The sequence below is a fragment of the Cervus elaphus genome, chromosome 20 (genome assembly GCF_910594005.1).
Source record: "Cervus elaphus chromosome 20, mCerEla1.1, whole genome shotgun sequence".
Lineage (NCBI taxonomy): Eukaryota > Metazoa > Chordata > Mammalia > Artiodactyla > Cervidae > Cervus > Cervus elaphus.
The window spans coordinates 136944496-136959062 of NC_057834.1; the positions used below are offsets into that span (position 1 = coordinate 136944496).

A 14567-nucleotide genomic window follows, 5' to 3' on the forward strand; every position below is an offset into this window, starting at 1 on the left:
TCCCTGGGCGTCCCCAGCTCCTGTCCCCCGCGTCCCTGCAGTCCCCGCAGCCCAGGTCTCCGTGCCCCCCTCCCCCGGGCGTCCCCAGACCCAGGCCCCCAGCGCCCGGGTCCCCATGTGGCGCGCCCCGGCGTCCCTGCAGTCCCCGCAGCCCCGGTCCCCGCATCCCCCTCCCCGGGCGTCCCTAGCCCCTGTCCCCGCGTCCCCGGCCCGCGCCCGCTGACGCCATGACGCCGGCGGAGGGCGGGGCGGAGCGGGGCCGGGCGGCCAGAGGGGCGCGGGCGGCGGAGCCAGGGTCCCGCGGCGCAGCGGGCAACGCGGCCGATGGACATGGGCACGCAGGGGTCGGGGCGCAAGCGGCTCCCCAACCGGGAGCGGCTGACGGCGGAGGACGACGCGCTGAACCAGATTGCGCGCGAGGTGAGCGCGGGGCCCGGCCGGAGCGGGGCGCGGGCGCCAGGGCTTCACCGCAGCTGTCCGGCGTCCGTCCGCCGGCGCGGCGGGCGGGGCGCCTGCCGGGCCGGCACCTCGGTGGGCCGGGCGCGGGTCCTAAGCCGAGAGGACCGGCCGGCGACACCGAGCCTTCCCCCAGGCCCCCCAGTCACGTCTGGCCGCCGCCCCCTCGCCGAGCGGGACTGGGGTGCCGCCCCCACTGCGCACGCAAGGGCTGGCCTGTTGGGGGGCGAGCGCCCGACTGGGTTGTGCGCCTCATCGTGGGGGTGATGTAGGCCCGATCCCCGGAGGCCTGCGGACAGTCTCCGGAGGCCACATTGCCCTGGCGAAATGACCCCGCTCCTGTGTGTGACCCACTGTCGTCTCGATTGTCACACAGGGCGCAACTGGGGCGCGAACCGGGATCTCCCTGGATTTCCTTTCTGGACCCAGGCTGAGAGCGGGCCCAGGCACGCTGAGAGGTTCTCATCAAAGTTTCCAGGGCAGAGTTTATTATACCGGTTGATGATGAACTTGAAGTGTGCAAATTAAAGGAGTCCCGCTAGGGCGACTTGTACAAGCGCCTTTTTCCTCCCACAAGAATTCAACCTTCGGGCTAAACAAACCGCAGGGGAAAGATGCCAGGGAGACCGGTGGCAGCAGGTTCCCTGGGAAGGGGCGAGATTCCTCCGGCCCACAGGGGACAGAGCTTGGCTTGTCATGTCACAGGACACCTTTGTGCGCCTTCTGGATTGCCTAGCCAGCGTGCTCACTCTAGACAGGCCCCCCTCCCCATCCACCCTCTTCCAAGTGTTGGAGTGTGATGGAGAGGCTGTCTACATGTCATTATCATCACATGGAAAAACCTCCAGGCGGTGTAGACTGTGGTGTCTGGTTGCCTCACTCAGCTATTTATGGAGGTCCACTCTAGTACCAGTTCTTAGATGATTGGCTTTTATGGACTCGTGGCTGTTGCTCAGTATTTGTTGAATATTGAATGAATAAAGGCGTTTGTTTTTCTCTATGTGGGAAGAAACTGGGCTTTCCAGGAAAGCTCCTATTTATCCCTTAAAACCCGTGGTGGATTTGTGTCCTGTGTGAGACCTCCCCCATCAGCCCAGGCAGATGTCTCCCTGCCTGCACGCGGGTTCCTCTAGCTTTTGCTTCCTGCACCTGCCGTGGTGGTCACGTGGCCTCAGCCACATCTGCTCACCTGTCCATCCCCCGTAGAAGGCGACCACCAGGCAGGCACTGTCTTACTCATTTTGTATCCCCAGCGCCCAACACAGAGCCGGGCGCATAGTAAGTGCTGCTAAGTCTCTTTTATGTTGCCTAAAAAACAGAAGGGGTATGAGGCACTTACAGTACATGTGGCTAAATATAGGTGCTTGCTAAATGTAGCAGCTTGAACATAATCCCCACCCCTGTGAAGACGGTCATGTAAGTAAGTGTTTAAACATAAAACCAAACAGGTGTTCTCTGGGAGGCCTGAGGTGACATGATCCGTGCGCCTTCTTTCCAGCAGTGGTTGCGGACAGAGGAAGGAGACTGAGGGTCCTGAAGTCCACCTCACATCTGCTGGATTTGATTAAAACAGACTGGAAGGAAAGGCCAAGGGATGCTCCTGGGGGGGAGCCTTGAGGTGCAGAGTAACCAGGAACCCACAGGCCTCCTCCCAGCCTGGGGACGCAGTTGGAGGTGACAAATTCAGACACGGGTGTCAGACCCAGGCCTGGAGCTACACACAGCTCCTCTGTGCTATCTGTGATAGCAGGCTGTGCTATCCTAGTCAGCCTCTTCCCGGCCTCTGTTTTTTCATCTTTAAAATGGGAAAAAAGACCTCCCCTGAGGCTGTCAGGATTAAAGAAAGTGAGCAGCAGATGTAAAGTGAGTCACTGGCCAGATGTAAGGACTACTGGAGTGCACATGGTCCCAATAACCCCAGCCATGTAGCTGTTCCGAGTGCTGAGTGGCAGGTATCTGTCGTGTTGGAAGGAGCCGGTGCAAATACATTTTACTGCAAACTGAATTCTGTCTCCCAACTGTGAAAATTAGAATCACTATTCAAATGGCAAATATCTATTCACCTTGGAGTTCTAGGGAGTTCTTATAAAAATCAACAACATTATCTTAAAGTTTCATATGAATACTTTCTCATTTGCTCATTGACTCAGCAGATACACAGTACTCTTTCCAAAGCCATGTCCTAGGGAGACTGGGATTCAGGGATGGACTTAAAGAGCATCTGCCCTTGAGGAATTGGGGACTGACTTAGAATATGACAGTAATAGAAGACAGGAAGAGATCTGAGATTAAAAGGATATTGGGCCCTGAAGGTTTGGAAATTTATCGATGGGACTAAGAATAGCAATCAGAGGCAGCTCCCTGGAGGAAGCGGCATTTTGAGTTATTCTTGAAATGACAGAATCCCTGATCTGGACTGGCCTCCACGCGGGGAAATGTACTGGCTGGAGGGCAGATTCTCCGGGCAGCGTCCCCAGGGCAGTGGCCCCTGGCCTCCACAGCATCTCTGCAGCCGGCTCTGCTGGGCGACCTCTGCAGTTGGTTCTGTCCTGAGAGCTGGAAGCATATTCCCCAACAAATTTCGCGAGTCTCCCCCACTGTTCCTGAGCCAAGCACTCTGACCAGGACAGTGGACTCCCCAGCACGGGGGCGGGGCAGGGGAGGTTACCCGATGATCAATCAGGCCCATCCTGGAAGTGGGAAATGCGGGGACTTGGCCTCCCCCAAAGCTCTTGGGGACATGCGGGGGGCCCAAAGGAAAAAATCAAGAGGCCTTCCAAGAGTGGCAGGGGGTGGGTTAGGCTTGGGTCAGGCAGGCCCCCAGGAATGTGCACTCAGGATAAGTGGAGAATTCCAGGCAGCAGTGTTGGAGTCGGGCGGGGACTGGGGGCAATGGAGGGGGGAGCCGGGGCAGGGCCATGGTGGAGAGCCAGCTGCACCCCCCCTTGATGGCTTTAGACTCTCTTTGTGCAGGAACGGGAAGCAGGGACCCAGTGGAAGCTCTGCTTTCGTATTTCCGCAGTTCCTTTATGGCCTCACTCCGGGCAAGTTGATAGTAAATGGAGCTGTAACTTGAAAACGCTGCAGATGCGTTTGCAGGAATGGCTTGTTTCTCGCTGTCCAAGGTGGGATTCAGGCAAGCTGTTGTCAGGAAGAAGGTCCAGCAAGCTACCTTGAGATGCTGGAGCAGCGTGTCTCTCATCCCTGGGAGGGGAGTCTGAAAGCAAATGTAGTTTTCTCTCCCACTGCCTTGAGCGTTCTGCTCAGGATTCTGGTAGCATCCAAAGGTAGCAACCTCTCATCCTGAGCTCTGCCGGGAGTGCAAGGGTCTTGTCTCAAAACACCCAGCTGTTTGCATTTCCAGCACAAGGAAGTTGGCTCTACAGGCTGCAGGAGACCGGCCCTTGGGTGAGCTCACCATCCGGTGAACGCTGGTGGGATTCCCTTCCTCTCTCATAGCACAGCGACCCCCACGACTGTGGCCTCCCCTCCAAAGTGGTCTTGCTGGGATGCTGCCCTTGGGCCACCCCCCCCAAGGGTGCCTCCCAGATCCCCCCGCTATTGGCAGAAGTTGACCCCTGACCTGTGAGTGCAGCTGTGCTGGGTTCATGACCCCTCCCCTTCACTAGAGAAGTGCCCATGGCCCCATGAGGGTCACCCTTCAGGGGAGGGAGGTTAAGACCTCGCACCCCAGGGGCAGCGACTGACCCAGGGGAGTGAGGACGCAGGAAGCCCCACCCCACCCGCTTGCCTCCTGAAGGAACCAACGAGGGGGGTGCAGGTCACACTCCAGGGCCCCCAAGGGAGGGCCCGAGGGCAGGCTCCACTGAGCCACTTCCCTCCCCCACGCCCTCACCACCCCCCACCGACTGTGCTCCCTGGATGGAGCTGCTGCTGCTGCTGCTGCTAAGTCACTTCCGTCGTGTCCGACTCTGTGCGGCCCCATAGATGGCAGCCCACCAGGCTCCCCCGTCCCTGGGATTCTCCAGGCAAGAATACTGGAGTGTGTTGCCATTTCCTTCTGCAATCCTGGACGGAGCAGTCACCTCCAAACCTCGTCCCTGGGCTCTGCTTCTGGGCACCCAGCTTAGGACAACCTCCATGCCTCGCTCTGGGTGGTCCCAGAGATACAAGATGTTCTGTCCTAAAGCCCCTGGTCACTTGCTGTCCTCCCACCCCTCATCCTTCCCAAGAGTGCAAGGGTCTTGCTCTCACAACTCCCGATAAATCTCTGGGGCTATTAAGAGAGCACCCTGTCCTGTCCTGACTGCTTTTCCGCTCCAGCCTTGAGGCCATTCGAGGGCCCAGCCTGGGCGTGGGGTGCCCCAGCCTCTGCGCAGCGCGGCCCGGAAGTCTGGTTCCGTCGGACCCCCGCTTCCCCGTCTTCCGGCTCTCGGCAGGCAGGTCTGGCCCCTCTGGAGTCAGAGGTGAGCCCCGACGGCTTGACGCAGGCTGCTGGTGTCCGGCCACTGCTTGTGCCCTTGGGTGAGATCACACGGGGGCAGCATCTACAACACGGGCTTCTTGCAGCTGGTTTCCCTCCGTTTGAACCATCACCTTCACTCGTTTCTTCCCAACGAGTTTGCTTTTCTGAGGCTGGCCGGTGGATGCAGACCTTCTGGACCGGAGGGTGAAATCTATCCAGTGTGGCCAGCGGTTTGGGACTGGGGTGGTGTCAGAGCCCCTCCTTCCAGGGTGGGAAGAGGTGAGGGGCCTTCAGACACCCCCCCACCCCCAGTTCTAACAGAACCACCGTGGGGTGACCCCGGGCCCCTCCCTGGCTCGTCGTCCTGAGACACACGCACACATCTTGGTGCATCAGTAGCAGCCGTTAGAAATATGACAAGACGAGCCTTCCGCGTGGATGTGCGTCATGGTCTGAGCTGTCAGGGGAATGGCCTGCACCCTGCCCGTGACCTGGGGCTGATTCCCGACAAGACGGTTCTGGCTGAGGGGTGGGCAGTCCTGCTGGGCCCCCATGACCCGTGGGCCCCGCCCCACAGCTATTTCTGTCAGAGGGCCGGCTGTCTCACTGCCCCTTTTCCGGGCGGCTCTGTGATGACTCACAGGTTCAGCAGTCGGGGCTGAGAATGTGTGTGGAGGACCTGAAGCGTCTGCTCCATAGAGTGACCGTCAGGGGCCTGGGTTCTAACTGAGCCTGCCACCTGCGGGCCTTGTCAGGGTTCAGGAGGGACAAGGTCTGAGGTGTGTCAGGGACCCCCAGCAGCTTCTCCCCTGTAAGTGTATGCCATCCCATCGGAAGAGTGTAGAGCATCTCTGTTGGACATGGAGAAACCTCTCCGAGATGCTCGGCGACTTGTCTGAGGTCATCTAGTAACTCAGAGGTGCCAGGTCATCATCCAGGCTGTTTCCTGAATCCGTGTCTTGGCTCCACGCAAGGCCCTATTCCAGGCGGTGCCCTGGAGTTAAGCTGACTTGCTTCCCATCTCAGGGACTGTCGTCCTCAACTGACCTCTGAACCATCAGGCTTAACATTTCATGAGAGAACCTCATATTCTTCTCTCCCTGACTGTTTCGCTTCCTTCTCTCTCTCTTTTTTTTTTAAATTCTTTCATCTTTAAAAATTAATTTTATGTCATTAAAGTAATTGTTTTCACCCTGGTCCCATATTCTCAGGCCATTCTCCCCACAACGCTGGGTGGTCCTTTTAAAACATGTCAGATTGTGTCATAATGGCTTTTCATATCCCTCAGTAAAAGTCAAGCTCTTAATAGCCTTTGTTGTTCATTCAACAACCCCATGGACGGTAGCACCCAGGCTCTTCTGTCCTCCACCATCTCCCAGAGTTTGCTCAAATTCATGTCTATTGAGTCACTGATGCCATCTAACCATCTCATCCTCTGCCGCCCCCTTCTCCTCCTGCCCTCAGTCTTTCCCAGCATCAGGGTCTTTTCCAGTGAGTCAGCTCTTCTCGTCTGGTGGCCAAAGCATTGGAGCTTCAGCTTCAGCAACAGTCCTTCCAATGAGTATTCAGTTCCTTTAGGACTGACTGGTTAATGGCCTTATAAGACCCTAAATGACCTGGTAATGGGCTCCCCATCTGTAAATAATATGCATATGCACGATTCACTGGTTTTTCTACGTAGGCACCACGTGCTGGCCTCCTGATGGGAGGAGGAGGACTTGGATCTGTGGGTCTAGCTCAGGTTCACTCCCCCGCTTTCTCTCCCCTCTTCTCCACATCATAGTGACATTGTGCTTATAGATCCATAAATGATCTCTAGCAGAATAGACTGGTTAAGAGTGTGGGGGCCTGAGTCAGCTTTCCTTTCTCCTGGGTTCAGTTCCCGATCCTTCCACTTACTCCATGACCTCAGGCAAGTTCCTTAACCACTGTGTGACTTTGTGTCTCTGTTCCCTCATCTGTAAGATGGGAACATTTTAAGAGTATGCTTCTTCCCGGGTTTTATGGGGGTAAATGAAGTATTTCCTGAAAAGACCTCAGAAGGATGACCAACACATGCTCAGTAAACACTACTGGTGATGATGTAGTGTGATAGTGTTAACTACGGAGCCAACAAGTATGCTGCTGCTACTGCTAAGTCGATTCAGTCGTGTCCGACTCTGTGCGACCCCATAGACAGCGGCCCACTAGGCTCCTCCGTCCCTGGGATTCTCCAGGCAAGAGTACTGGAGTGGGGTGCCATTGCCTTCATTGCCAACAAGTATATGATAATGTTTTTCTTCGCACAACTTTCTGCTTTTTTGGAGTTAATTATTTCCTTTTTTCCCAATCGCTCATCTCTTTATGTATCTCTCATGGCTAATTTATCACAAAGTTTTGAACAGAAACTTTGCAATATTATTTTCTATGAGATTAAATGAATCTATCAATTCCGTTTGGTTCCCTCCTGGAAATCTCCCCCCGAGACCTCTGTCCAGCCTGCTCTGAGCGCTCTCAGGGTTTGTTCCAGCTGGCCCTCCCTTTGCCACCATTCTGAGAATTCCGTCTGCCGCTTCTTTGTTACTGTCGTTGGATCCATGTACACTGCATTCTGTACTGTCTTCTTTCTTGAGTTACTAACTCATTTTGTTGGAACACACCCTTCAGTAGCTTTCTGAGAGAGAACGCCTTTTCTAAGGCTTGCATGTCTGAAAATGTCTGTATTGTACCCTCAACACTTGATAGTTCGGCTGAGTATAGAGTTTTAGGTTAGAATAATTTTTTTCTGAAGAATGACAGAGATCTCTATGTATACGCTGAAATTATTTCCAGCGTGTATTGTTAACTGAGAAAAAGCAATGTGCAGAAGATGAAGACAGCATGCCGTCACTCAGGTGAGGAAGTCTGTGATCTGCCTGCATTTGCATAAAGAAGCGCTGGCAGAAAGTACAGTAAGAGCAATGTGGAGATGTAAGTGGAAATGTAGATTGGTTAAGTGTAACTTTTTATACTCTTGATATTTGAACCCTGTGACTGTAATATTTTTCATATTATTTTCTTTCTTTCTTTTTGGCTGTGCTGGGTCTTCCTTGCTGCACGGCCTTTTCTGTAGTTCTGGCAATCGGGGCTACTTGCTAGTTGCAGCGTGCAGACTTCTGATTGTAGCGGCTTCTCTTGGTGCGGAGCTGGGCCTCTAGGCATGCGGCTTCAGTAGTCGTGGCTCACGGGCTTAGTTGCTCCCCGGCGTGTGGAATCTTCCCGGATCAGGGATCGAACTCATGTCTCCTGTATTAGCAGGCGAACTCTTTACCACTGAGCCACCAGGGAAGCCCTGTATTACCTATTTAATAAAATAAAATAATAAATATCAAAAAAGTATAATTAACTATTTTCTACCACAATTTCAAAGACATCTTTTTCCCATTTTATTCTAGCTTTCAGGATTGCTTTGATCATTTTGATGCCTTATATATTCTCAGTATCTTGTGTAACATCTATTTTTACACTCTACAAGTTTTCAGGATCCTCTCTTGATTCTCAGTATTCTGGATTTTATTTTTACATTCATTCAATCTGGAAATGTGTATCCTAAAATTCTGGGATATTTTCTGAAAAATTTCCCCTTCCCACCGTTTGCTCTGTTCTTTTAAAGAAACTCCTGTTGTTAGAAGTAACTTCCTTTTTCCTCTCATTTTCTGGCTTTTTGTATTTTGGTGATACTTTATGTCTGATTACTCAGCTTTATCTTCCACTCCTCCTGCTAAACTTATTTGTTCTATATTTTATTTCTAAGAGTTTTTTGTTTGTTTTGGTTCTGTGGTCCCTTTTTATAGCATCCTCTTTGAGTCACTAATGCAGGACCTTTTTCTGTCATTCTGAGGAGTATTTGTTTTGGTTTTCTGGTTTTTCCTGAAAATCGCTTTTGTCCCCTGTGTGGTGGTCTGTTCCTTTCTGTCCTTTGTGAGCTTCCGCCTGTGTCTTTAGCCTTGGAGCCCTCCCCGAGGTGTGGTGATCCTGGATCCATTCATGTGTGAGGATGAGGCACTAGAAAGCTGGGAGACAGTTTGAGGGAACGCTCAGAGGGCTTCCCAGGTGGCACCAGCTGCCAAAGCAGAAGCCATGGGAGAAGGAAGTGGCAGCCCGCTCCAGTCTTCTTGCCTGGAGAATCCAGAGGAGGGGAGCTGCAGAGGAGGCTGGGGGGCAACAGTCTGTGAGATCGCAGAGTCCCACACAGCTGAGCACATAGGAGGGTAAACACTGAGATCCGGTCAGGACCCCTCCTGGGGTGCGGCGGGGTGGCGGAGGTGTTGGCACCAGACGGTAAGTAGCTCCTCAGAGCACCGCACACAGTCAAGGCCAGCACCTTGACCACAGGGTCAGTGTTCAGAGCAAATGCTGCTTAACGCGAACAAACCAAGCCTCGCTAATCTGGTACCTAGAGGTGGAGTTTTGTTTTTGATGAAGGGGGTAGAAGAGATTGAGAAGAAAGTTGAAAAATAATCTGAGACTTATACCAAGGAAGGAGTAATGTCCATACAGCCCAAACTAGAGAACTAGTCATGACAATGTGCTTTCCTCAGAGTGGAATGAATGTCAAATTAGGTGAGTAAACAGAGAACGTTTTTTTAACAAAGAAGACTTTCATAGCTGCAGGCATCAAGAAGAATTCATTTGTTGGTTCGGAAAGTTCTCTAAGATCTGAGAGATACTTTCCATAAAACAAATAGAAAATACCTTGAGGGGTTAGGTAGGCAGAATGTGATACGGTCTTGGCAGTGGGTGAACCCCTGGATCAGCAATGGTGCAAGAGCCAGAGCCGTCCAGTGCCTCCACTGGAGGATTAAGTTGCTGTGTTTCCACCCACTCCTTGGCTCGGGGGAGTGAGTGAAGAATCCCACAGTGGTCACAATAGTATTTCAACAAACAGAAACTAGGAGATCTAAAGTTGTTTATTAGGCTTTTAACCTCCCTCACATAAGTTTATCCATTTTTCCACCCTTACCCTTGGTGGCTTTTTACTTCTTATCTTCTTTTGTGATGTCTCTTGTTGTTGTGCTTTTTAATATGCTGTCTAGGCTGGTCATAGATTTTCTTCCAAGGAACAAGTGTCTCTTAATTTCATGGCTGCAGTCACCACCTGCTGTGATTTTGGAATCCCAAAATTAAAGTCTCTAACTGTTTCCATTGTTTCCCCATCTATTTGCCATGAAGTCATGGGACCAGATGCCATGATCTTAGTTTTCTGAAAGTTGAGTTTTAAGCCAGCTTGTTCACTCTCCTCTTTCACTTTTATCAAGAGGCTCTTTAGTTCTTCGCTCTCTGCCCTAAGGGTGGTGTCATCTGCGCATCTGAGTTTATTGGTATTTCTCCTCGCAATGTTGATTCCAGCTTGTGTTTCATCCAGCACTGTGGTGTTGGAGAAGACTCTTGAGAGTCCCTTGGACTGCAAGGAGACCAAACCAGTCAATCCTAAAGAAAATCAGTTCTGAATATTCATTGGAAGGACTGATGCTGAAGCTGAAACTCCAATACTTTGACCACCCTTATACAAAGAGCCAACTCTTTGGAAAAGACCCTGATGCTGGGAAAGATTGAAGGCAGGAGGAGAAGGGGACAACAGAGGATGAGATGACCGGATGGCATCACCGACTCGATGGATATGAGTTTGAGCAAGCTCTGGGAGTTGGTGATGGACAGGGAGGCCTGGCGTGCTGCTGTCCATGGGGTCACAAAGAGTTGGACACGACTGAGCGACTGAACTGACTGAACTTGTTGTGCAGTCACTAAGTCATGTCCGACTCTTTGTGTCCCCATGGGTGGCAGCATGCCAGGTTCCCCTGACCTTCACTATCTCCTGGAGTTTGCTGAAATTCATATCCATTGAGTCAGTGATGCTCTCCAACCATTTCAGGCACATGAGAATATGTGGAGTTTTCCAAGTTGACACTGGGAGAGATGGAATTTCCGTGTTGATTGAACAACTAACATGACCCCACCCTGGATGCCCTAAAATACAGCTTGAAGTCACCCCTGATGTAGTTTTAAAGCCGTCAGAGCAGAGCTGGCCAGCAGGACTTTCTGTGATGATGGAGATGCTCCGTGTCTGTGCTGCGTTGCTGTCGAGCACTTGATATGCAGCTAGTACAGCTGAGGAACTGCATTTTAATTCATACTTCATTTTGATTCCTTTAAATATAAAGAGCCACCCCTGGTTCCTGGCTGCCGTATTGGACAGCACAGCCCTTGAGCAATGATTTGTTCTTTGTTGAGATTTGCTGTCCTGGAGGAGTGCTCTCTATTGCAGAAGCTGTTGATTCTCATCAGGAGAGGAGTGACAGGTGGACAGGCCTGGCGTCCCGCAGGCCGGAAGTGAGTCCAGCCCAGGGAGAACGCGCTGGGCAGTGGAAGAAGCACAGTCAGCCTTTTGAAGTCGTGTGTCCATAGGCAAGTTAGTGTGTCCGAGTCTCCTTCCCGTTGTCTGTGACAGAGGAATAGCGTTTTCCGTGTGGTCGTAGTGATGAGTGGAGCTTCCCTGGTGTCCCAGTGGTGAGGGACCCACTACCAGTGCAGGAGGCAGGAGACTCGGGTTTGATCCCTGGGTCAGGAAGATCCCCTGGAGGAGGACATGGCAACCCACTCCAGTATTCTTGTCTGGAGAATCCCCATGGACAGAAGAGCCTGGCGGGCTACAGTCCATGGGGTCAAAAAGAGTTGGACATGATTGGGTGACTGAGCACGCACGTGGTAATGAGCCATGCCAGGAAATGGAGAGCATCTGCTGGAGACAGGAAATACACGCTGGTTCTGATGGGTACCTGGGGGCCTGGTGGGCGCTAACTGGATAGTGGTCATTTTCTCCCTCCTGCTGGCTGTGTTCCTCTACCGAGGGACAGCAGTATCGCTGGACTGGCCAGGATGTGCCCCAGGCTTCACTGACGCAGAGACAGGGGTGATTGGCAGGTGGATTCTTTACCACTGAGCCATCTCCCTCATAAGATGAGGGCTGGAAAGAGAGACCAGGATCAAGATAAGGAAAGAGAGTGGTCTGTAGGAAAAGTGTGAGAAAAATACAGGAGACATGATCTCCTATGTGTTGGGGGGAAACAGACAGCCCTTGGCTCTGGTTCAGTGAACTCAGAGGAAAAGCCCTCGCCGCTGCCCCTTTAAATACACTAACTGTGTAAACTTTGTTTAGTATCAGAACCCCGTGTGCTTTCTTATAGGTCAGAGCTTGTGTTCAATTCTTTGGCCATAAGATGGAAAGGACCCTCTGCTTTCGATCGTTTTTTGCTTCTTGGCTTTGAACTGAAGAACCAGTAATAAGATGCCGTCAGATTTTTCGAGCCTCTTTACTGTCAGGCAGCCAAGCCCTGGTGTCGGGCCTCTGGTTAACGTCCTGGAGATGACGGCTCACTTCACCCAGGCCATGTCCCGCGCCATTTATCTTTGGGTTTGTCTGACCTCTCAGAAGCTACTAAGTTACCTGCCTATTTTTAACCTGTGTCTGGAGCCAGCTCCAGAATGAAGTGGCCACATGAGCCGCGATGAGGTGGTGACCACATAGCCTTCCAGATCTTCACTCCACTTTCTCAGGCTTTTCCTCTTACTTTTGTGTCAGGGTTTCTCAGCCTCGGGATTACTGACATTGGGCCGGATGCAGGGGTCGGGGGAGGGTTTCTGGATGTGGTGGAACGTTTAGCAGCATCTCTGGCTTCCACCCGGGAGTGACAACCGCAAGGGCCCCAGGGGGCAGAACGGCCCCATGGAGAACCATTGTGCGTTTCCTGTTTCCGCTGGGTCTGTACCTTAGCTCTGGACCACACGCCTCATCTCCAGAAACCTGGTTCCTTGGCTCTTACCTCTGATCGGTGGCTGTGGCCACTCCCCAGGAGGGCAGAAAGCACCGGCTGACCAAACCACGTGGTCCTGGGAGTTTTCCCAGTGGAACCTCCTGAAGTTAGTTGGAGGGGTTCGCATACTCTGGAAAGCTGTGGTGGAGCTGTTCTAGGAGTAGCCGTGCAGACTCAGGAAGTTGGGACATTCGCAGCAAATTCGATGAGCCTTTGCTGAGTGCCAGGGGGGCCCTTGAGTCGATGGTGGGGTGGGAGGGGCGTGGGGAGAGGCTACAGGGGGCTGGAATGGACCCTGAGAGGCAGGTACAGCAGTAACTCTGGCTGCGTCCACGGAAGGTGGGCTGGCACGAAAGTGGGGGCTGGTGAGAGATGGTCTTTTGTGTTACATCCTACTGGACAGAGTGGCTCCTTTCTGCCCACTGGAGACGCCCTTTGCCCCCTGGATATGGAGGGCAGCCAGGCCAACATCAGGCCCAGTTCAGCCGGGACTGCAGACTGCAGGCCACCCAGCCGTGCCTGCCTGTCTTTCTGAGAAAAGCCCCAGGCCCACGGCTCAGGTGCGCTCTGGGGATAGCAGAGCCGAGGGGGCGTCATCCACGCGGTCACCATGATGCGCGCTGCGGAGAGTTGGCTCTGCCCCGGGGCGGGGCACTGCAGGGTTGACCTTCCCAGCCAGCTGGGGTCCCAGCCCCGCAGCCCACGGGCTTTGCCTGGTGCTCGCCGGCTCCATGCTGGGGATTCAGCAAGACATGAAGACGGAGAGGTGCTGCTGGGCGCTGCCTGGACACAGCTAAGCATAGCCACCTGCAACCCCCCCATCCTGTAACCCTGAGGGGGGCATCTCCTTACAGCACCCACCCCCCGGGACAGGGGAAGCAGCCTGGGCCAGGAAGTGGCCGGGCCTGGGATGATGCTTCTGGTTGACTTGATGTTCCCAAAAGGGCGGGGACGGGGCAGCGCATCTGGCCAAGGGAGGGAGCCCAAGCTGCCACCTTGCCCTAGAGCCAGGAGGCCTCCGTGGCTGGGTATGACCCTAGCACAGCTGCCTGCATCACCTGCTCTTTCGAAATCCCAGGTGTGCTGTGGGCAGGGAGGACCCCCCCCCGACTTCAGCCTCATCAGTGGGGGCAGTGCTGGCTGCCCATTAATACTCCAGACCCCAGGGAGGCCCCCCCAAGATCAGAAGGAGGCTGGGTGTCAGACGACATGAAGACAGGTGACCAGCATACTTCCATAGGGCTAAAATTGTCCCCGTGTCTCCTAAGAGGCACAGTTGCTTTTGCCATTTGTAGCTGAACTTCTTAAAACAGATGACCAGTCCTGGGCCCTGTGAGGACCCCTCTGTGTGCCGGGGTCTCTCCTCGTCTTGTTCTTTAGGAAGTTCGGTGCAGCCTCTGTCTCCCCATTCTTCCAGGGTGAGAACCAGGAGAATCAGCCATCCCAAGGGCTCACCTCCCCCGCCCAGGGCTCACCTCCCCCGCCCATCCAGGGCCTCACTTCCCTCTGGATTCCCCGGGGCCCGAAGGCCTGTGAGTCACCCTGGAGGCTGCAGAGACCAGGCAGGAAGTGACCGTTAGCCATGGGGATGCTCTCTATTCTGTCGTATTGCCCTCCGAGGTTTAGAGCTCTGGCTTCTGTTTTAATGTACAGTTTTCAAAGAAAACCACAGACATACAGCATCCCTCTCATGCTTGGAAAATTCAACTTTAAGATTCCTTTCACTTAGATTTTTGCTTGGTGAACAGTGCCACAACATTCATCTATTTTTTTTATCTTTCCTAAACATCTTTTCCAACTTTCCCTAAACAGGATGAGGCAGATAATAAATTACCCTGAATATCGGATACCGTGGG

The 14567-nt window shown here is 53.2% G+C and overlaps 1 protein-coding gene across 7 annotated transcripts in view; it reads left to right on the plus strand.

Annotated features, from left to right (window-relative positions):
• Positions 1-237: 237 nt before the first annotated feature.
• The window catches only part of LRRFIP1 (LRR binding FLII interacting protein 1), a 160342-nt gene continuing 146012 nt past the window's right edge, over positions 238-14567 (plus strand). For 6 of the 7 annotated variants that reach the window (XM_043877599.1, XM_043877565.1, XM_043877581.1 and 3 more), the window contains exon 1: positions 248-420. In XM_043877599.1, coding sequence (XP_043733534.1) covers positions 325-420 — 96 coding nt within the window. In that variant the 5' untranslated portion in view covers positions 248-324. Of the gene's footprint in view, positions 421-14567 lie in introns of all 7 variants that reach the window. The other variant, XM_043877597.1, reaches the window with a different exon arrangement.